The following is a 23,154-nucleotide window of genomic DNA, read 5'->3' as shown; positions in this document are numbered from 1 at the left end:
CTGGGAACACGAGGCAGACAACACCTTCTATGATTAACACAAGGCTGGGAGACAACAACACCTCCTATGTTAACACAAGGCTGGGGAGACAACAACACCTCCTATGTTTAACACGAGGCTGGGAGACAACAACACCTTCTATGTTTAACACGCAGGCTGGGAGACAACAACACCTTCTATGATTAACACAAGGCAACGGGAGACAACAACACCTCCTATGTTTAACACGAGGCTGGGAGACAACAACACCTTCTATGTTTAACACAGGTTGGGAGACAACAACACCTCCTATGATTAACACAAGGCTGGGAGACAACAACACCTCCTATGTTTAACACAAGGCTGGGAGACAACAACACCTCCTATGATTAACACAAGGCTGGGAGACAACAACACCTTCTATGATTAACACAAGGCTGGGAGACAACAACACCTTCTATGATTAACACGAGGCTGGGAGATAACAACACCTTCTATGATTAACACGAGGCTGGGAGACAACAACACCTCCTATGATTAACACTTCCAGGCTGGGGAGAGACAACAACACCTCCTATGATTAACACAAGGCTGGGGAGACAACAACACCTCCTTCTATGATTAACACGAGGCTGGGAGACAACAAACACTTCCTATGATTAACATTTCCAGGCTGGGAGACAACAACACCTTCTATGATTAACACAAGGCTGGGAGACAACAACACCTTCTATGATTAACACGAGGTTGAGACAACAACACCTTTCTATGATTAACACGGCTGGGGAGACAACACCTTCTAAGATTAACACAAGGCTGGGAGACAACAACACCTCCTATGATTAACAACACGAGGTTGGGAGACAACAACACCTCCTATGATTAACACAAGGCTGGGAGACAACAACACCCCTCCTATGATTAACACAAGGCTGGGGAGATAACAACACCTCTCCTATGTTTAACACAAGGCTGGGAGACAAAAACACCTTCTATGGATTAACACAAGGCTGGGAGACAACACCTCCTATGATTAACACGAGGTTGGGACAACAACACCCTATGATTAACACAAGGCTGGGAGATAACAACACCTCCTATGATTAACACAAGGCTGGGAGACAACAACACCTCCTATGATTAACACGAGGCTGGGAGACAACAACACCTTCTATGTTTAACACAAGGCTGGGAGACAACAACACCTTCTATGTTTAACACGAGGCTGGGAGACAACAACACCTTCTATGTTTAACACAAGGCTGGGAGACAACAACACCTTCTATGTTTAACACGAGGCTGGGAGACAACAACACCTCCTATGATTAACACAAGGCTGGGAGACAACAACACCTTCTATGTTTAACACAAGGCTGGGAGACAACAACACCTTCTATGTTTAACACAAGGCTGGGAGACAACAACACCTCCTATGTTTAACACAAGGCTGGGAGACAACAACACCTCCTATGATTAACACGAGGCTGGGAGACAACAACACCTTCTAAGGATTAACACTAGGCTGGGAGACAACAACACCTTCTATGATTAACACGAGGCTGGGGAGACAACAACACCTCCTATGATTAACACAAGGCTGGGAGACAACAACACCTCCTATGTTTAACACAAGGCTGGGAGACAACAACACCTCCTATGATTAACACAAGGCTGGGAGACAACAACACCTTCTATGATTAACACAAGGCTGGGAGACAACAACACCTTCTATGATTAACACGAGGCTGGGAGATAACAACACCTTCTATGATTAACACGAGGCTGGGAGACAACAATATCAAAGATATCCAAATCCCTGACTGGACAACAGGGAAAAAAATGATGCCTCTTTAAATGCAATACTATAGACTACTTAGGACACAGTCACTTTTTTTTCTTCTTTCTTTATCACCAATGTATATCTTTTGGTACATAGAGTACAGTAAAAAATTCAGCTTAGGCACAGGGATTGATTCCTTTTCATATGGAGGTATTCCAGACCCACTCTTCTCTGTGGTGCTCACACGCTTACTATAAAAGGTTCCTCTTACCCTCATTTATAAGCTGCCTGGATTCAAGGTAAGAGACTAGAGAGGATGGAAATGGGGAGGGGGAATGGAGTGAGTGGAAGGAAAAAATGAGAGAGAGAGAAGGGAGAGAGAGAGAGAGAAGGGAAAGAGAGAGAGAAGGGAGAGAGAGAGATAGAGAAGGGAAAGAGAGAGAAAGGAGAGAGAGAGAAGGGAAAGAGAGAGAGAAGGGAAAGAGAGAGAAAGAAGGGAGAGAGAGAAAGAAAGGAGAGAGAGAGAAAGAAGAGAGAGAGAGAAAGGAGAGAGAGAGAGAGAGAAAGGAGAGAGAGAGAGAGAGAGAGAGAGAGAAAGGAGAGATTAAAAATAAAAGAGAAAGAGAGAATAAGCAGATGAAGCCTGCCAAGATAATGGCAATAGGTTGATCCTCATAATGTCACCAGATCTCCCAGGCTCAGGTATCATAAAGATCATCAACAGAGAAGATGGAAGAAACGGAAATCACTTTTTTAACTCTTCAATGGTTACATGATGAATATGTATGTTATGTCTCCAGGTCAGCAATCACTCCCAAATAACCCCAGAATATGTGGGAAATAGTGTAAACATTTAAAAGTCCAATTTAAAGATTCCTCCAGGGTCGTAGGCATGTCACTTATAAATACCTTTCAACACCTTTTCTGCTACAAATTACTTACACCAATTCAATATACCATACAGGTAGTATATCACAATGAATCAACTGTACCATTGGAAAAAGCAAGTGAGAATCCCTAGCCTCATGGTGCATTTTATTACTCCTAAGGAATGAATACATGTAGTCTCTATGAATACAGTAGAGTAATAAAGTGTTCTCAGTGTGTGTGTATTGAGTGAGGCATAGTCTTCATGTGCCATGGACCTAACGATTCTCAATACGGTACTTTTCCCAACACATCAGGCAGATTCACCTATCGGGAGCTGTAAGCAACACACCCTCTGGTTGTTAGGGGTCTCATTGCCAGAGGTCACTAGTTTTTTTTTTTTTTTAATACGTGGATTAGCCCACCCAGGCACAGGTCACCGACCCACATCAGGGCCTGGGGGGTGGGGGGGAGATATAATAATAACAACAACAATAATAATAATAATAAATACAAAAATTAATCAATAAAATAATAGTAATAAAATTAATAACTATTAATAATAAAAAAATACTTTCTCCATTTCTTTCTCTTGCATTCAACCATGCTGTTATAAATATTCTTAATCACTCACTCACTTGTCCATCCTATATTGATGTTCTATCATCCAGTCAACTTTCAAAAGCCTTTTTCACCCTAAACATTCTTAAATCTTCATTCCTTCTCTTTTCAATTCTCTGAATTCCTATAATTCTTCTCAAATTATCAAACCCAGTCTTAATTTATCACTGCTGATCATTATATATATATATATATATATATATATATATATATATATATATATATATATATATATATATATATATATATATATATATATATATATATATATATATATATATATATATATATATATATATATATATATATATATCTTGTATATACAGTGATCCCTCGGTTAACGAACGCCTCGATTAACGAAATTTCGGTTAACGAACTGCCTTCCATAAGAATCTTTAATTCGGTTAACGAACAAAAATTCGGTTAACGAATTTCTTACGAACCGACCTCAACATGTTTTCGCTTGCACTGGCCGGGCAACCAGCTTTAGTATCAGTCCGCCAATACATTAATCGGTTCTAGGGCTTAAATTCCTTACTATTTTAGTAAATATCAAGAAGTTTATACTATTCAACAATTTTAAAAGTTTAATATTCAATTTTTTAGTCATTTTAACAATTATTGAACATAATTGAAGGTAAAGTGACTAGTTTAATGCGCGGCATCCAGCCTCTTAACACAGCAAACAGGCGTTAGTCTCTCTCTGTTTTCACTGGAGGTAACATCTTGCTTGAGACTCTCTTCAACTAAACGCTTTTTTTCTGTGTTTCCAAGCAAATTATTGGTCATTTTGAAATATATTTTACATACTGACAATATATAATGCAGTGCAATGTTGATTTAAAGAAAATAATATTGACATACACCAAGAGAACTAAAATTTTATGGGTGAAATGGTGCCATGGGGTGACTTCTCTTCCACCCCAATGCCTTCTCTTCTTCCTTCTCCTCCACCCCCATTCTAATTCCCATCATCATCATCATCATCATCCAGGAGCCTTCTACATACACATCTCAAAGTAAGTGAACTTTTCTACCATTTTTGTTGAATTTAGGCAATTTTCGGTGAACTGGAACCAATTACCCAAAAACCCACTGAAACAATGGTTTCGGTTAACGAACTTTTCGGTTAACGAACAACCTGCTGGAACGGATTGAGTTCGTTAACCAAGGGACCACTGTAAGGTTGGTGTCTTGGTATGGAGTGTGGCTTTGTACCTCTGACAATATTAAGGTGGTCAGCAAGTTATCAGGTGCCATGTGCCTATTACAACCCATACAGTTAGAAATGCAATAGGATTAAATGTACCAGAGACAAAACCAAAGCCAACCTACCATGGGTCTTTTTATCTTCCTTGGGCATCTGTGTACTCTTGATCTTGTTCCCATCACCACGTTCGCTGTCATTATTATTGTTGGTGACAGTGAAGTTGAGGGTACTGGAAGCAGTGGCATTATTCGTGATGGGAATGGTTGAAGTGTGGTTGGCTGTTGCCTGGGGATTCGCAGAGGAACACCCAGAAGATGTCGCTGATGCAGTAGGTACTGTGGGTGAACTGGTTGCATTCAGGATGTTGTTGATGTAAGAAGTCTTTCTGAGAAATAAATAAGACCAACAGAAGTTACTGAAATGTTTCAAACAATATTATTAGCACATCTTCAACTGGTAAAGCACTAAAATTATTATAATTCTTTTACAATACTGATTAGCAACCAAGTCAGCCATGCCATTCTTGACAGAATTCCCTGATACTGTCAACTGAAATTACTGTATAGTATATCAAAATTAATTTCCATTAAAGGTCTGAAAAAGTGGTGTGTGTGTTTGTGTACAATGAATAACTATAGAGTTCTATTTTCACACTACTTATGGACCTGTTCACTCGTAAGAACTCTATCTCCCTATATCAAAACACAAACTAGCATTTCTTTACAACTTTTTTTCATGTGGAAGCTCTTTCTCTCCAAAACATCTAAAAAAAAACAAAGGAATATTTTTTAGCCATATCTAATACACTCGAAGGGTAACAGTCCCAGACACAGTACAGTAATTACATTTAAGTTGTTTTCAAACTGAGTAAGTCGATACTGTTCCTGAAGACTTCTGGGCAGTTCTAGTACAGTACACTCTATACTTCAGCACATGTGGCCAGTCATAGAGAAAAACACAATCCAATCACTTTGTGCACAACATATCTAAATTTAACAAGGAATAAACATCACACTGATAATTTTAATAGAAATTAAAACATGGAGATCAATATAATTTTCTTAAAACCAAAAGAACTATTACAGTCCAACTACGTACAGTATATATCTCCATCAGCCAGTTTAAGAACCAGTTCTTGACACTGAGAAACTTGTAGCTAACAAGCAAAACTGAAGTTAGTTCAGGTGTATACTTAATGTAATCATGTGTTACTCAGTTTTCTTGAGTACAATAAATTGATGAAAAAAAAACATCAACTACCAATAACATAATACTGTACACAATTCTTCACTGGACTCCTAATGCTACATAAAGTCCCTCAACTTGAGTGTAGACTGAAAAGTTACACCTATCTTCCACCCGAGAACACATGGACAAAATATGCTGCCGCAACACATTATGGTACACCCAATCATCAAGGCCCTCCAAGGTGTGCTTATCTGCCTGCAGCTATCTCACTATGGCTGAGGTTATCAGAGACCATCCAACTTCACTTGAATCCACCTACCTCATTACCCAGTGCTGTTTGGAATTGATCTTATCTGAACGTATATTACACTTTATTATGTACATAATGGAACCATACATTTCACGAGAGCCCAGACAGGAAAATAATTAAATATTTATTATGGTGAAGTTAGTGCAGGTTGGATTACATTAAGTTAGGTTAGTGTTAAGGTGGTTAATCTTCAGGTAAAATATTTGGGGGTGTCTAATTTTCAGGTAAACCTAATTAGAGTATGTTATCATTAAACTCTTTTTACTGTTTTCTACATTAAAAAAATACATAAATTAAATATCATCATCAATGTTTTATAGCACTTCTAACCTTCATAATTTCAATCCTTTACTTGAGTGTGAATGATCAAGTGATAAAGAAACCTTAAACTGGGAGGACATGGCATAAGTGTGAGATAGACAACTGCAGTAAACAACAGGAAAGAACTAAGACAACAAGTAGAAGTACTCCCCACACACATACGTACTTGGACATGTAACATTCAATGCCATAATATCCAGACCACTGAGGCTAGTTATACAGACCCCTTGTGAACTCTACTCTGTAATCCTTTTGTGCTACCACTCACAGGATGAGTATGGGGTGCACAAAATAAATAAAAATCCATAATTTGGACACACAGTATAGAAAGATGAAAAGGGTCTAGAGACGATGAGATTCTATAAAATGGTGTAGTACTGATTCTAAATATGAGATCAGTACATGCACTTTCATTATGGTGGGTAGTATGTAAGTCAAGTTATCTGGATAATGAAAGTTGTAAATTGCCACTTCCTGAGAGTATGAAGGTACAAATGTAAGGCACAATTTATCAGTAGATGTGCAGTGTAAACTACTACTGTACATGCTTGTGAATAACATGTACATGAGTAGAGTGGATAGTGGAGTACAAGCAACTTATGCATAAGCATCATTAATGCAAACACTTCAAATGCACACCGACTACATGTAAGGATTTTAGTTAAGTTAGGCTAGGTATGGTTTAGTGCATGCAACTTAACTCTCACAAACCAATGACACACAGGTGCATCACCCAGAATACACTCATGTTCCAGTGACGCACAGGTGCATTACCCACAGATGAAATTAACCAAAAATCCATTTTTGCATCACTTAGTGATCATATGGCTTGAAATGTGTGCCAGACCTTTCCTGGGCAAACTCAGGTCAGTACACGTTGGTTTAAATCATTATCGCTGTGCTCTACAAACTTACCATAATTATATGTAATACAGGCATACCTCTTATTGCTCTCAAGATGTATTCCTGGAAAATACAGTAGAGCGCTTAAGAAACAGCTCTATAAGAGGACAACATAACATGGTTCATATAGAGAAACATTTGCAGCAGTGCTATTTCGTACCTATGAGCTATTTACAAGGGCTTTATTGGGTATTGGTAATAGCACTAATAATGCTACTGTACACATGATAAGTGTATTAAAACATTTTATAATAATATTTTAAATAACAATGGACATTAATTGCTGCTTGAAAGAGCTGTTGTGAGTGGTTTTAATGAACTTGTGTATTGGCAGCAGCACTTATCTTGTCTACATTCTTGAGAAAATTTCTAATGATTGACACTGCCAAACAAAAGTTCCTGCCAACATGAACATGACGCTCACCCACCTACACGCATCTTATGACCAACATTTTTACGACCACACTGATGCTTTGACAAGAGTGCTTGGCCACATTACCAGCAATATCACCTGCAAGATTATTTCCATACTTTATGGTTAAAAATTTATTCAGAAAGTTAGTAGCATGGTGGAGTAAAAACATCTGTGGGAGAAGTTCAAAACTGCCAGCTGGGCACTGAATAGCTGATGAGTAATCAATGCACATCACAGTATTTACAAACAATGGCTCAGAGAAATTACGAAATAGTTACAAGATGTGTGGTGTCGCAGGGACCTTCAGAACTATTTTATAGATTTTTAACTTTGTTTTAAGATAAAAATTGCCTCCAGAACAATGATCATACGTATTAATACAACGGTATTCTAAGAAGTATGCCTGCATTCAGTATAAAGTTATAACGATTCAAATGCCTGTATACTGTAGGTGGTGCACAATGCATTCTTTTTATTCATTAAGGTAAAGGGAATGACATATAAACATATAAAAATAAATTTGACTATGTTCCTAGAAAACACTGCACAAAGTAAATCAGTATACAGTACTGTACAATACTTTAAAAAAAATACCTTGGGTTTATGGATAAGTGGGTTAGGTTCCAGGCTTCCTTTAGTTGCACATGACTGACCACAGGGAAGGTAAATCCTATCATCAGCTGGCCAGTATTGACATAACCCACTAAAGATGAAGATGAATTGTTCTCTTTACTCAAATTCTCTTCAAAAGATATTATTCTTTGTACTCAAAATTTAATTGTAATGTTTAACCTGCACTATATTTAAAAAAATTTAATATAAAGATATATTTTACATTTATGCACTAGCAAGTTAGGCATACCATCTAATAAAGATTTTGTGAAAATTAATGGAGAGAGACATGACAAACCAACTGTTGAAATTTACCTCCATCAGCAACGCACCCTTCATAAGAAAAAGAATGCACAGCTTGCCTATGTGAGATAAACTTTCTAATATAAAACAATTAGGAAACACATTAAAGAGAAGTTACCCTGTGACGAAAGCTAAGGTGCTCCGTTGTTTCCCTTTTCCCGTGTGATTTTATCAAGATAAAGTATTAAATATAAATTTAATGATAAAGACTCCTGACCCCTAGCAACACCATGAATTGGTCACAAACTCAACAGTTGGTCACCTAGTGACCTCATGCACTTAAGATACATTTACAGTTAAAATAATTTTGCTATGCTAATCTCAATACTGTAAGTTTCAGTAATATTTGGTTTGATCTACTGTCGTGGTTGTGTAGATAAAACACCGAATAAGTTTTGGCAATCACATAAAACACCTAACTTCAGTTTTTATGCCACACACAGTTGTTGTTGGTTTAATTGTTTGGCCGACCAACCAAATGGCAAGCAGACTTAATCTGTGTTTACTATGTTCATTCATTGCACTGTAGCTACTGTACTATGCATTTTAGTACAGACTTTGTTATAAATGCTCTTATTTAGTCCACACAGTAGACTCCTTAAGGCTCAAACTTCTGAGGAGTAGCATTTGGCTGAGAATCAAACATTCTAGCCCCATAAACAGACAATGTAACAAGCAAAACTGTGCAAAAATTATTGTGTAAATTGAGGGTTACTAAAGTATATATGAATTGAAATAGTGGGAAACAAAAATTTTCATAAATATTTATCACAGAGGTCTTAAAAACTCCTCCTGTAATGGTGATGCTGGTACAGTACTAGTTTTAGTACAAAGGGTCCTCCCTATACGATGTACCAATATATGTCATTTCACATCTAGCTAGGTCAAAAACATACAAAACATTTTCATTACACAGTACATCAATTGTTTCACATATACGCCATCTGCATCATCCAATATTTTATATTAATTCTGTGTGTACCGAATATGATGCATAACAGTGTTAAAAGCACACAATAAAAAGTAAAAAAAAGTATAAGCATAATAATTATAAAAAGTGCCCTACCAGTGTAAACTTTCTCCCAGACCAAAATATGTCCGTCAGCTCTCGCACGACTGAACGCTAATTCCAATGTTGTGTGTTACGTAACCACAGAATTTGAATGAAAGTCATTACAATATGCTAGTGTGCCTTTTGAATAAAGAAAATGCTGTACTATACTGTACAGTAATATAAAGATATAAGAAAAAAGTAGTGTAGGGCATATTGTGAGTGGGAGAATATCAAGTCTAGAAATTACCTTAATACACTTGCATTTGTTAGCTGTGAGAAGGCTACAGACATGCCATTGTTACAAAAGAAACCATAAAAGTTATGGAAACATAATTTCAATGTTCAAATGCAAATTTTGAAATAAAGAAAATAAACAATAAAAAAGACAAATTAAAAGTGGGAAGTCAATCATTTGGGAGGTGGAAGGTAGGGTGGCCCTGGGTAGGTGGCTGAACAACTCCACCAGTAACCCCATTAACATGACAGCAAGCAATTTCATCACAATTCTCATATAATCTATGTTCATTTGGTGAAGGGTTAATAAATTACAATTTTATAGTAAAATAATAAATTTTCCTGAAAATATCCAACACCCATCTCCAGATGATTAATTGTGTTGTATTAAATTCCCGGTGCTTGTTTACAGAGCCAACCAGCTGACTGTCACTGGCGGTTTCACTCTGAGCAGTGTTGCCAGTGCTCTACTTCTCTCAGGATTCACTGCTGTCACTGCTCAAGATGGTTAGTGCTTACTACAACAACTGTCTTCTACACTTAAGAAATAATATTGTAATGTATTTATCAGCACTTCATAAATAATATTGTAGTGTATTTATCCATTAATCAGTTATCAAAGTTTAACAAGTAGCCAGATCAAACCATCATGTATCACTCAAAGGTAACATATCTCCATATCAAATACTGTACTATTATGCAGTACATATGTTATAATGACCCCATTGTTAGTTAATTTGCTGAGATTTCAAGAGGTATTACTGTACATGTTGGAACAAATATATCCTTAATTACATTAGTTCTTATGGGGAAAAATTCCTCGTTATTAAATGTTTCATTATAATTCCATTTTTCTGAACACATCCCCGACGTTTGAGGACCCCCTGTACAAGTATTAATTTAATCATTATCATAAAAAATGCAACTAAAAAATATTACATTCAGAAGTAACAAAACAAATTTAAACTTCCAGCACTACACTCTGGGTTCACTTAAGGGGTGTCAATTGGTCCCATCCCCTGGAACCCAAAAGTAATAAAAACTGTACTGTACAGGTAAGTCCTTGCATTTTGAGGGTAAATAACATACATATGAACACAAAGCTAATGTTGCAAGTTTTGAATTAAATCAACAAAGAAACAAATTTCTTATCTGAAGGCACAGCAATGGATATGGATAGGTAAGATAAATTACAGCACATAACTAGTGGCATTATGTTTCCAGACAACAGGTTCTAGAGTTGAGCTTAAAGTGAAAGAGGGTCCCATTAACATGACTGTCCGTTAGGTACAGTGTGGATACAGCACACTGTATACTAAGCCTTTGGTACACAAGAAGGCAGCATGGCCGGTACTGCACTCGACCGCATTCATTTCACCAAGTTGTAAACTTAAATAATCATTTACAGCTGGGTGAACTGGGAGTGTCCAGGAGTCGAACCACCGACCCATGGAACAGGAGACGAGCGCTGTATCCACTCCACTGCCATGCTCAGTAGGGTTGGGGAGGAGGTTGGCAAATTAAGGAATAAGAAGATAGTATGAAATAACAATGGAAATGAGACTGGATGTGTTACAGAGATAAAAGTAGATTATTTAGAACCCATCTGGAATATCCAGAACCAAATTATAAGATGAGAGTTGATTAATTTATACAAACCAATGAAATGAGAAAAATATATTGTACGGTGAACACAACAATCCAAATTTTTTTTTAGATTGCAGTTTAGAAAAATTAGTAAATTAGTCCTCTGATAACCCCAGACCTATTTAATGAAACCTTTTATTTTGAAACAAACTTTCTCCACATACAGTACCATATGTATAAAACTTTTATGAACAAATGTAATATTCAGAAATTTTGGTGTGATATTTTAAGAGACGTTTAAAGAACCATCAGCTGGCGACCCCACATGGCAGGTTGGTTAAGCACCAACAATGCCACCCAAACGTAGTGAGAGCATCTGGAACTAGGTGAAAAAACCCTAAATCCTGCAGCAACCAACAATCAGTGACATAAATCATGGTACTACAGACAGCATAGAACTTCTGCAGAGATTCGTATTTAGTGTTCTGCACTTTGCATGTTGATGATACTTAAAAAGTATTTATTTGGCTTCAATAGAATATCTGAATCAATGCAAGATTTAGACAAATATGTTTATAAGCACCCAGTTTGAAAAGCAGACCCGTCTGGCTTTTTTATCACAATGGGTGCAAAATATGAGTTCTAATTAATATCATATGAAAAGAAATTGGAAGGTGCTTACCTAGGTGGTTGCTTCTGCTGTGTTGATGTCACTTTGTTGTTCAGCTGATCACTGCCTTTCATTTCCTCTCCCTCACAGTGGAGGCTGTTGCTGATCTTCTCAGAGTTGTTCTTTTTTACATCACCTCTGACAGATAATTTCTTGGGTTGGTGTGTTGGGCTATTAGCTGATGTCTTGAAAATTGATGGTCCATTCCCAAGAATGATGGATGTACCTTCACCCCAGTCATAATGCTCATATGCACTAATACTTCCATTGCTCAAGCTTCCTACATTCAAGTCAAACTCATCCAAACCAACACGAGACGAGGAGATGTGATTGTCTCCTTTACTAGTTAGTTTGCTGCTGTGACCAATACTGCCACTGTTGCTACAATTACTAGCATTGCTGCTGATACTGCAAGAGTTGCGGGGTTTAGTCTTTCCATTACTACCAGGTTGACTGCGAGTCTTCTGTTCCGGACGGGATGTTGTAGGGCCTGGAGAGGGTGACTGTGGAGGATGACTCGTTACGTTACTGCTGCTACTGTTGCTGTTGCTACTACTACTCCGACTGTTAACAGCTGGTCCACCAGTATTCAGTTTACCCTCCTGTACTGGATTCTTACTCAGGACATCTGAATATGAAGGTTTATTTGCCTTTGTAGGTAGAGAGGAAGCTATCTGCACATTTCTGACATTTGCATTACACTGGGATGACACCAAAGTCTCACTTGTTCGTGAGCTTTCTAGACCTGTACCAACTGATGATGGCTGAGTCACACATGGAGTTTTAGCCTGTGCAGCTGTGAGGTTGCTTCGAAAAGGATCGAGAGGACTAAACCAGCTTCCCAAGGAAGCAGTAAAATTGGAAAACTTTGCAGAAAAATTGCTGACACTTTCACCTTCCATTCTTCTGTCATTTTCATGGGAATAGAAACTGAATTCTGGGTGAGGAACTGCAGAAGATGTAAGACCCTGTGGATCTCCCTGAAGTGGAGGGGTTCCCGATGACACAGCTGGTCCCCTTTGCACTTCCAAGAAAAAAGCAGAGTCAGGACTTCCCACCAGCATACCATCAAGAGAGTCCATGCTTGAATCCATGAATCCATCCAGTCTACCATCATTGTATGGACTTCCTTGAGCATGATAATGACTCAGACGAAGGCCCAAATCTGAGGACGATCTTAAGAGTGGACTGCGTCCTCCATCAAGTTCAGAAAATAAATCCTGACTTACTGAATAACTCCTTGAAGCTGACCCAGTTAGCTGTGGTCCTGGAGGTAGCCCCCCTGGAGCACTAGTTGTGGGAGGCTGTAAGGGACTCATCTGGGGCCCCATGTTGCTGTGTGCAGATTGCATTGAGGGAACTTGTGACCCAAGACTTGTGTGATTTGATTGCAGTGGGGGAATTTGTGACCCAAGGCTAGTGTGTGAGGTTTGCAGAGGAGGCATTGGAGACCCCAAACTTGTGAGTGGTGTCTGGCTAGATGTTGTCCATGGAGGAGTAGCTGATGGTACAAATCCTGGCTGGTAATGCTGGGAATCATGTTGAGGTGTGAAGTCATTAGTCATACGTTCCAACAAGTGACCAAGGGCTCCAGCAGTTGTACCCGACCCATCCCGCCACCGTTCCTCACTGCCTGGCATCATGCCAACTGCAATGTAATAAAATTCTATCAGTAAATGAATAGTCAGTAGCTATAAAAGAGGACCAAATCTATCTATTCATTTACATGGGCATAGGAATATGTCACTGAAAGGTGTGGGTGGGAGGTGTGGAGGAGGGATATTCTTAAAGCATATGGTTCAACAGACACTTTCTAAATGTGATGGTGTGGGAAGGACACATATGTCCCAACTGCCCCACCCAACTAACTCCAACTCTTATTATCTATATCCTGAAGAATATATAGTCTGATGCACAAATATTTTAATGGCTGACTAGATAAGAATCATATTTTATAACAAAGATAAGATTCCAGCACTACAGGAAACTCATATCCCTAAAACACTTGTATATTATTTTTTACTGGTGTGTGTGTCATAATATTTGGACCCAGGAATAAATATCTCAAGAATAAGTGACATTTTGCTTACAAATGCAAAGCACAAAGGAATTTCCTGTACCAATGCATACTCAAAATGACTGTTGGAACAATTTAGCCATACAGTATCTAACTATCTATTCTACCCTAATCTTATCTTAACCAAACAATACAACAAACCCAAGCTGAAACAATGCAGCAATTGCAGCATGGTTATGATGAACAACAATGGTACAGTAATCCCTAAATATAAAGTACAAACTTGGAATGGCTAACACTATGCTAAATGTAAATCATATTATATTTCTACACAAAAACTCTATTAGAATGCCTAATTTGGTCCTAGAATATTCTCCAATATCCCCCTCCTACAAGTTTGCAACGAGTAGCCCATTTTCTGTGAAACACTGCCCCCATCTTTCTCACACATGAGAATGGCCACCATCCCTACAACTAACTTCCATCAATGATGGCCACTGTTTAAGGATGAAGTAATGTACAGTACTGTACAATGTGAAGGAAATGATGTAGCCAGTACAAATCAATTTCCTTAATTTTTCATTTATGCATAAAAGTTTTTGCTCAGGGCTGTTGCCTCATGAAGAGGTGGATATGATGAATTACTTAAATACTTAATATGGTTCTATATTTTCAGTAAGTGTTGCAATCAATGTCAAAAGGCACATTACTGTATATCCAGGGAATACTATACATATTTTATATGCATGGATATGGATACAAATTTAAAAGTGTGTTGCAATACAATCTATAGTTCTGAAGTCAGCCTTTTGACATATAAAATTTTAACTTGTTTATAATTGGGTCTGAGGCTTATCTGACAGCAGATGAAAAGAATAACACAAACCTAAATTATGATATCAAGGCAATTTGGGGTGAAAAAAGGCTGGCATATTTGATGGTTACAGTAAGCTAATTTGGGAAAATTAGATGTATTTGAAGGGGTGTATATTGGGTAAGGGATGATGGTCATGGTGTTAGTTGGGTGCATATCATGTCAGTGAAGACCTAAGGGGGTGGCTGAACCAATCAGCACAACATGTGGGCCATAGTTCCCTTCCTTCTCCAGTACTCACTCAACAAACAACCCCCTTCAAATACACCTAATTTTCCAGATACTGGGATATTGTTCATTCTCTTATACAGTTCTGGAGATAGATGTTACTAGAGAAAACAGATTTTTGTATACAGTACAATGTTGACGTTGTCATTGATACTAGCAATGCCTCAATTGTTAATTAAGTGGATTAGATTTACTGAGGCTAGAGTATTGTTAGTTATGTTTGGTAGGTTAGGTTTACTAAAGGTAGAGTATTCTTAGCTATGTTAGGTAGTTTAAATTTACTGAGGCTACAATATTGTTTGTTTTGTTAGTATGTTAGGTTTAACTGGTTAATTACAAAAGAAATATGCTTCATTAGGACAAGACTGTATATCTTCTTTTTTTTTCAAAACCCGCCAACTTTTAACAAATGACACGAGACTAAAATATAACCTGCAAATAAAAGTCACTCTCCCCCATCAAATTGTGAATCTCAGAATTATTTGTCATGGAAAAGAGACTCAAGTAGCCACATTACACCCGGTAAAAAAAAATATCGTTACATTTCTTGTGCGAAACAAAATTACACCACCAAGGAAGGCTTTTGATAAAGGCCTGGTAGCCCCGTGTGCGGATTGTTCAATTCAAAATTCATCGGACCCCACCTGTACAGTGGTCTTTTACCGAGTCCTCCAAAGCCAAAAAAAAAAAAAAAAAAAAAAAAAAGATAGTTACCGTACCTTAATTAACTTACCGAATCTCTCTCCTATTTTAGATAATTATATATGGCAATTAGAGGAACCATGTGTTCTGTGATGGTAATAAATAATTAGTTCATACATATCCCATTTTTCCAAGGTAATACTGTAGTCCACAATGTGCACTCCACTAATACAGTACAGGAGTATATTTTCTGACAACTTTTTTGTAGAAATAAAATTTGCTTATTACATCCAAATTTAGTTTATCTACTGTCTCTCAAGTTTTCAAATTAGGAAAGTTTAAATTCCTACACCTTGTTTTGTGTCTTACTGAGGTAGGTATAAAACAAGATGTAATCTGAAGAAAAATTGTTGTAAAGATACTGGTCTTAGGGGACATTAAGATCAGTGTCCAAGAGTACATGTACAGTATAAACATTGGTAATCTTCTAATTTAACGGTTGTAAAATCACGAGCACCATTGTTGATATTCATTGTCTGGGAACATTCAGAAAGTATCAGAAGCTATTACATTTAGCTATAGTTTATAAAATGAATGAAATTAACCTACCGAACCTAACATACCTAAACTTGTGCTTCACCTAAACATTATTATAGCACAGTATTTAGGTTAAGTTAGACAGTTTAGTTTGGTTAATTTTATGAATGATAAATGATATTATTTAGCAGTATCAATTATTTCAGGAAGTTCCCAGTCTCGCCAAATGTCAACAAAGGTGCTCATCATTTTACACCCTTGGTTAATATTGAAGATTTTTCCGTCGCAGTTTATGTTTTTTATGGATCTTTTCTTACTATATTGTCATCGCTGAGTTTGGATATGGCATTAATTTTGGGGGCAAATGCTTTGATTGGTAGATAATTAGGCCCCTAGGCTTACACTTGTGACTTTGCTTCGTCACCTGCAGCGATATAACGGTAAGGTGGCCCAATCCAACCTTGATTTAGTCCTCCGCTCATTTGTTTACATGCCGTGGTCCAAACAGCTTTTCTTATGTCCACAAAAAACATAAAATTACAGCATACCATAGTAAGTTATTTATGTTTAATTTGCCGGGGGGGCAGTGCCACCTGTCAAGGAAATTAGGGAAGGTTAAGTTGGTTTCCTCTGTTAGGTTGGAGGGTCTTCGAACAACGCTTCAGCCACTTGTGTTTCTTTTCAAGCAAGGTTAGGTTAGGTTTCATTAGGAAATACCTGTAGGTCCATTTTAACACATCTGCCCAAACAACAACAGTGTCCACTACAAAACAGTGAAATTGGCGACAGGAAATTCGTCAATAATTACCAAAGCATCTTTTCTTCCATAACAAAATTTCAAATTTATTATTTACCGATAAATAAACTTTTACCAAATTTATTAAAAAATATTTGTCAATACTAACTCAACATGTTAGGAGGACTGTGTTAGGTACAGAGATTACCTTATCACCACACAGCAGGAAGTGACCCATTAGGCACAATAAAAACGTAGTGGATATTTTGCTGTGACTGGCTAAGTTCCTATTAACACCAATTAACCGTCAGTGCACTCTGACTGGCAAAGTACATTCTGTTTAATATGATGGGGGGAGAGGGTCTGTCCCCCAGCTAGGAACTTAGGTAAGGTTAGGTAGGTTTCTTTGGTTGGTTAGGTCAGGTTCTATTAGTTTCTAGTAAATATCGCCTTTTATAATAATAAGAACATCTGTGGAAAAATTAACAAAATTGAACAACTCCTTCTGGTGGTACAGTAGTAGTGTTCTCAAACATTACTACGTATATTTTTAACATTTTTGCAAGTTCAGTAAGGTTAGCTAAGGTTTTCAGGGGCTTGTTTGGTGTTCTTTTTAGAATCTTACCCCACATTTTCCCTCTACTGCCCACTTTGAACAACCAATATTGTTGGTAATTGCTGGGAGGTCTTATCGGTTAAAATACTCGGAAATATAAATTTGAGGCCGGAAACATAATAGAATAATTTTTTTGCTTTCGTTAATTATTAGTCCATTGGCTGTCCTCAGGTTTTGTTACGAGAATAGGTTTTTTGGTGTATTTTACTCAAATCTGACCTTTACTTCTTGTGCAAATTAGCAGTTTTTGCAAAAAAATTAGCATTTTCATTTTTAACAGAAACCACTAACATGCACAAACATGGAGGTCAGATTTGAGTAAAAGACCTATTCTCATACCAAAGGAACCAACCTACCTTACCTAAAAGGAAGAGAAGGATAGAAGGAGACAAGTGACTAAGTGATGAGCATAGCCTCAGGTAAACATGGCAAGAACCTGCGGACCGCCAATGGACGAATATTAACATTGTAAAGATATATATGAAATTCCATGTTTGACCTAAAATGAATCTTCACCTCTATTTTTGTTAGTAGTTTCCACGCACAACATAAATATGGTTAGATATGTTTATAGCTAAACAATGATCAACTCTCAGCGAAATAAATGCCAAATCACACTCAAATATAATTCTCGCGTTCTTCGCCGGTAATGGACTATTATCCCATCAGAGCGAAACACACGGTAAAATAGCATTACTAGGAACTTAGCTGGTTACTGTAAAATATCCCTTACCTAATAAAAATAAAAAAATTATGAGAAAAACAAATTTCACACTACACCAAACATACCCGTAATTTTTACTGTATTAAATCTCTCTCAAGACCATATGTAAATACAACTATAGGAAAATATATAGAAACAAACTCCCCCAACTACATGAGATAGTTAGTGGTGCATCAACAACTAGTGATAATACTATTTGAAAACAAACCACCATAAAAACACGATAATACTCTTCCTAGACACCTATAATTAATGTCACTCATATAAACATAAAAAATCCCTCAATAAAGACAAATATATGGTATTAAATTATTGGTAACATTGAAAATAAGGCTATGAACTAGATAAATATTTACTAACTCCGTGCCCACCTCTTACAACTGACAACAAAAACAACACCTCGAGGACAGGACTTCCTCTCCCGCCTGTTTTAAAGACTATTAACACCTTAACTACCTGTCAACTATCTCTTCTTAGGGTCTAGGACAAACGAGTAACATACCTCAAGGTAAAGCTGGAGAGGACAGAGAGAAGAACACATAGTAATCAGGAAATTGCAGGTGCTGGATCTCACAGCTCTACTGACGTACCTCAACAACACTTGGCTACAGATGGCACCACTGAGGTAGCTGAGGTCCCCGCCAACCTTTAAAACTAACTGATACTCGCAAACCTAATATTACTATATTTTATTCCATTAATTGTACAAAAATTATATGAGAATATAGAAATAAACACTTATTTTTTATCAATATTATAGGAAAGGAGAGATACAAGTACCAGTGTGTTATCAGAAGGACAATAAAACTGACCCACAGTGACCCATAGTAAAGCTAGTCCTTCCTGATTGTTAGGGACAATCTATCTTATTTTTTTATAATTATTATTTTCTTTTGTGTGGACTTGTTTAATCTCGCTACCATTACTGATGAGTTTGCTGCTCAGAGGTTCAGTGTCAGACTGTCAGTACAAAACGAAAACAGACTGCCCGGAGAAAACCTGCGATGCTTTACTTTTTTATTTACTTTTATCCTCTTCGCCACTGGTCGGCTCGTTAGTCGCTTGGGCGATCGGTCACGTCTCTGTTACGCACTGTTGGCAAGTACTGGACATGCACCGGCTCCTGAATGTACCTGAACCTGCTCCAGTGTTGGTCAAGTCTGGTCTTGAAAGAGCTCACACTCGGTGCCGTCACAACACTTTCTGGTAGATTGTTCCAAGAATTCACAAATCTCACTCAGAAAAATTTTGCCCTCACAGTTTTTTCGACTTGCGGCTTCTTCAATCTTGAGCTGTGACCCCTTGTGGGGCGAGCGTCCGCCAGCTCCAAGTAAGGACACTCAACTGAGTAGTGCCCCCTGAGATGCTTATACACCTCAGCTAGGTCCCCCCTTGCCCGTCTGTAGTATAAGCTAGGCAAGTTCAGGCGCTCCAATCTCTCAGGCGTAGCTGAGGTGCCGAAGTGCAGGCACCAGTCTGGTGGCCCTCCTTTGAACATTTTCAACCAACTGACAGTCCCTAGCATATCTCGGGGACCAGACGGGGTGACAGTACTCCAGATGGGGAAGCACTTCACTCTTGAAGATCGTTACGAGGAACGGACCGTCTATATATCTGAACGACCATCTTATAAGACCCAATAATTTAATTGCCTGATTTACCTTCTTCTCGCAATGGCCCGAGAACTTCAGCTCATTGTCAAGATACACACTTAGGTCCTTCTCACATTCAGTCTCAAATAGTGCAGTTTCTTCATCCCGTTGGGACATATGATACGCCTCCTTACCGTTGGTACGCCCCAGGTGCATCCCTCATAGCGCTCTTCAGAAATGAGTTGCTTCCCCGTTTGGAGTACTGGCCCCTGGAATATGCTAGATTATCTAGATACTTTCAGTTGACTAAAACTGTCCAAAGGAGGGCTACCACTTAAGCCTGCACTGCGGCACCTAAGGTACCCAAAGTTACTAGAATGCCTGCAGCTGTTTAGCTTGTACTGAAGAAGGGCAAGGTTCACTTAATAGAAATCTATATAAGCATCCCAGAGGATAATACTCAGTTGAATGTTCATACTTGCAACTTGCAGATGTCCACCCCACTAGAGGTGGGGTTCAGAAAACTGTGAGGGCAAACTTTTTTGGAGTGAGAGTTGTGAACTTTTGGAACAGTTGACCAGAGAGTGTTGCGATGGCACCGAGTATAAGCTCATTCAAGATCAGATTTGACCAACACTGGTGCAGGTTCAGAATTCAGATAATGCACATTCTGGAGCCAGAACTTGCCAAGAGAGTGCGCAACAGACGCGACCGACCACCCAAGGAGCTAACATGCTGAGCAGTGGCGAAGAGGGACCAACAATATAAGAGTAAGGTTAACAAGTTTAGAGAGGACAGGAACAAGTTCAGGTGCACAGTGTTTGAAGGTGGAGGATGAACTTCCCGGGGTGTCTCTACAAGTACTTCCCAGTGTCTCTCGAAGTACTTCTCAGAGTGAGTCTCTAGAAGTATTTCCCGGGATGTGTGCCCCTAGAAGTACAATACTTCCAGGGATGTGTGTCTGTAATTATTTCATGGGGTTTGGTGGTTCTAATTGTAATATATATATATATATATATATATATATATATATATATATATATATATATATATATATATATATATATACCGGAACAGTTTAGTGAGCGAATCAAAGGTAAACCCCTATTGTAATTTTGATGTTTTTAAACTTTAGTATTTTTTACTTTATCTCAAGTCAACTAATTAGATGCATTTTTATAGTTACACTTACAAGGAAAATTTATATACCGACCTTTTGTGAATCCAGAACCTGGCATCTATCCTTGTCATGCAGGTGCACGCACTTATAATTTTCATATAATTCCTTCAGCCTCTTTTAATTTTGAGTTGATGATAAGAAAGTTACGCGGGAAGAGGGTAAGGGATCAATGTCCACCGGTTTTTTTTCCACCAGTGAACAAACTGGTTTACGCGGCAAAGCCGGTGCATGCCCATTGCTTGCTAACAGTGCGTAACAGAGACATGACCGATCGCCCAAGCGGCTAACGAGCCGATGAGTGGTGAAGAGTATAAAAGTAAAAAGCAAAAGTATAAGCAGGGCGGCTGTACCGAATCTCTGAACCCCAACCCCTTAATGTATGAAATAAACGGATTCACAAGGTAAGGAAATTAGATTTTGTGATAATTTAAGATATTTACATTAATTTGGACTGTAATTATCTACATATAGATATCCATAAGTATTAGAGATATTTCAGCTTATCTATTGGCCTACATACCACTTGCACTAGAAGGCAGGTGCATGGCTTGTTTACTGCCACCCCTCATTGTTCATGGTGAGTTGGTCCTGCAAGGGAACTTTTACTTTAAATTATTTTTATCCTCTTCGCCACTTGGGTGGTCGGTCACGTCTCTGTTATGCACTGTTGGCAAGTACTGACCAAGCACTGGCTCCTGAAAGTATCTAAGCAGACACCAGCTCCTCTTCCTGCCCCAAACACCACGTCCTACCGACCCCACCACACCCGTCCTGCCTCAGACGCCGCCCCCGGCCCAGCAGTACCCCCTGCCGCTCCTCCTGATGCAGCCCCTGCTCCAGACGCGGCCCATGCGCCTGAGTGCGGACCAACACACCCCCTCTTTTCTCCCTCAGGTACTCCATGCTACTGTCCTACACCCTGCTGCTGTCGTGGACCCAGCTGCTGTCACGAGCCCTCATCCGCTTCTGCTGACGCAGCCCCTGCTCCTGACCCAGGCCCACACACCCCAGCAGGCGCATCTGACGACTCTATACCTGCCGTGAGGGAAGCACAACATTCATCGCCTCCACACACCCTTTTTCTCCCTCTCTACTCCCACAGATATTGTGTATCTGGACAGTTGTCTCCTCTAGCGGCCGGCCCATCCACGCCCTCGCCGTTATGTTTCACATGAGGCATGCACCGGCCGTTCTGCCTCACATGTGCCATGCAACCCTGCAGACAAAAAGTCTCCTACACCGCCTGGAGGGAAGGAGGGAGTATTGTAGTGGATTTCTCCCCTACAAACGCTGTTTGTCGCTGAGTAGCCGACCTCGCGAATTCCCCAGTGTATGCCTCGTGGTCTAGGACAACCAGCGCTGCCTTACATGACGGAGGTCAACTATTAAGCCACGCCTACCTCCGCTATAAAAGACCTGACCTCGTGGTGACCTACCTCTTCTTCTAGCTACAGCCGCAACAAGCTACACCACCTCCTCCGCCGCTGCCTGGCGGCCCTCGCTCCCGCCGGCGAGCATGGCGACCCACAAGCTGTCCTCCTCTGAGCACCCTCACCAACCAGCTCTCTCTACATCACGCTTATAACCACGCTGCCACTTCCCAGCACCAAGCTGCATTATACATCCAATACAACATGTATACAGAGAGCACATTGTGAGTTTCCTTTCTCCATCCCATCCTGAGTGTGAACCAAATAACCCGTACCCCACATTCTCACCTTATTAACCTTTAGCATACGTAACAGATCACAGCTAACTGTGAAAAAAACTGATATAAGATTTTATTGCAGTAATTTAAAAAAGGTTAATTACAAGTTACTTCACGACGTGGTAATTAAACCTCTTATACACGTTTAAATATTATTTCCTCCTGAAAATACTACAGAAAAGACCCAATTATTTTTTTTACAGTGATAACGTTAATGAGTATATTGAAAAAAAAAACTTGTGGAAC

At 38.8% G+C, this 23,154-nt stretch overlaps 1 protein-coding gene across 1 annotated transcript in view; it reads right to left on the bottom strand.

The window, feature by feature from the left end:
* The window catches only part of LOC121858519 (dnaJ homolog dnj-5-like), a 31,958-nt gene extending 12,918 nt beyond the window's left edge, over window positions 1-19,040 (bottom strand). Inside the window, exons 1-3 of the mRNA XM_042354994.1 lie at window positions 18,931-19,040; window positions 12,067-13,702; window positions 4,583-4,842 (exon numbers count right to left, since the gene is read on the bottom strand). Coding sequence (XP_042210928.1) covers window positions 4,583-4,842; window positions 12,067-13,697 — 1,891 coding nt within the window. The 5' untranslated portion in view covers window positions 13,698-13,702; window positions 18,931-19,040. The remainder of the gene's footprint in view (window positions 1-4,582; window positions 4,843-12,066; window positions 13,703-18,930) is intronic.
* Between the last annotated feature and the right edge of the window lie 4,114 nt (window positions 19,041-23,154).

Source organism: Homarus americanus, unplaced genomic scaffold, assembly GCF_018991925.1.
Source record: "Homarus americanus isolate GMGI-L3 unplaced genomic scaffold, GMGI_Hamer_2.0 scaffold12870, whole genome shotgun sequence".
NCBI lineage: Eukaryota > Metazoa > Arthropoda > Malacostraca > Decapoda > Nephropidae > Homarus > Homarus americanus.
This window is presented reverse-complemented; position numbering and strand designations above follow the sequence as displayed.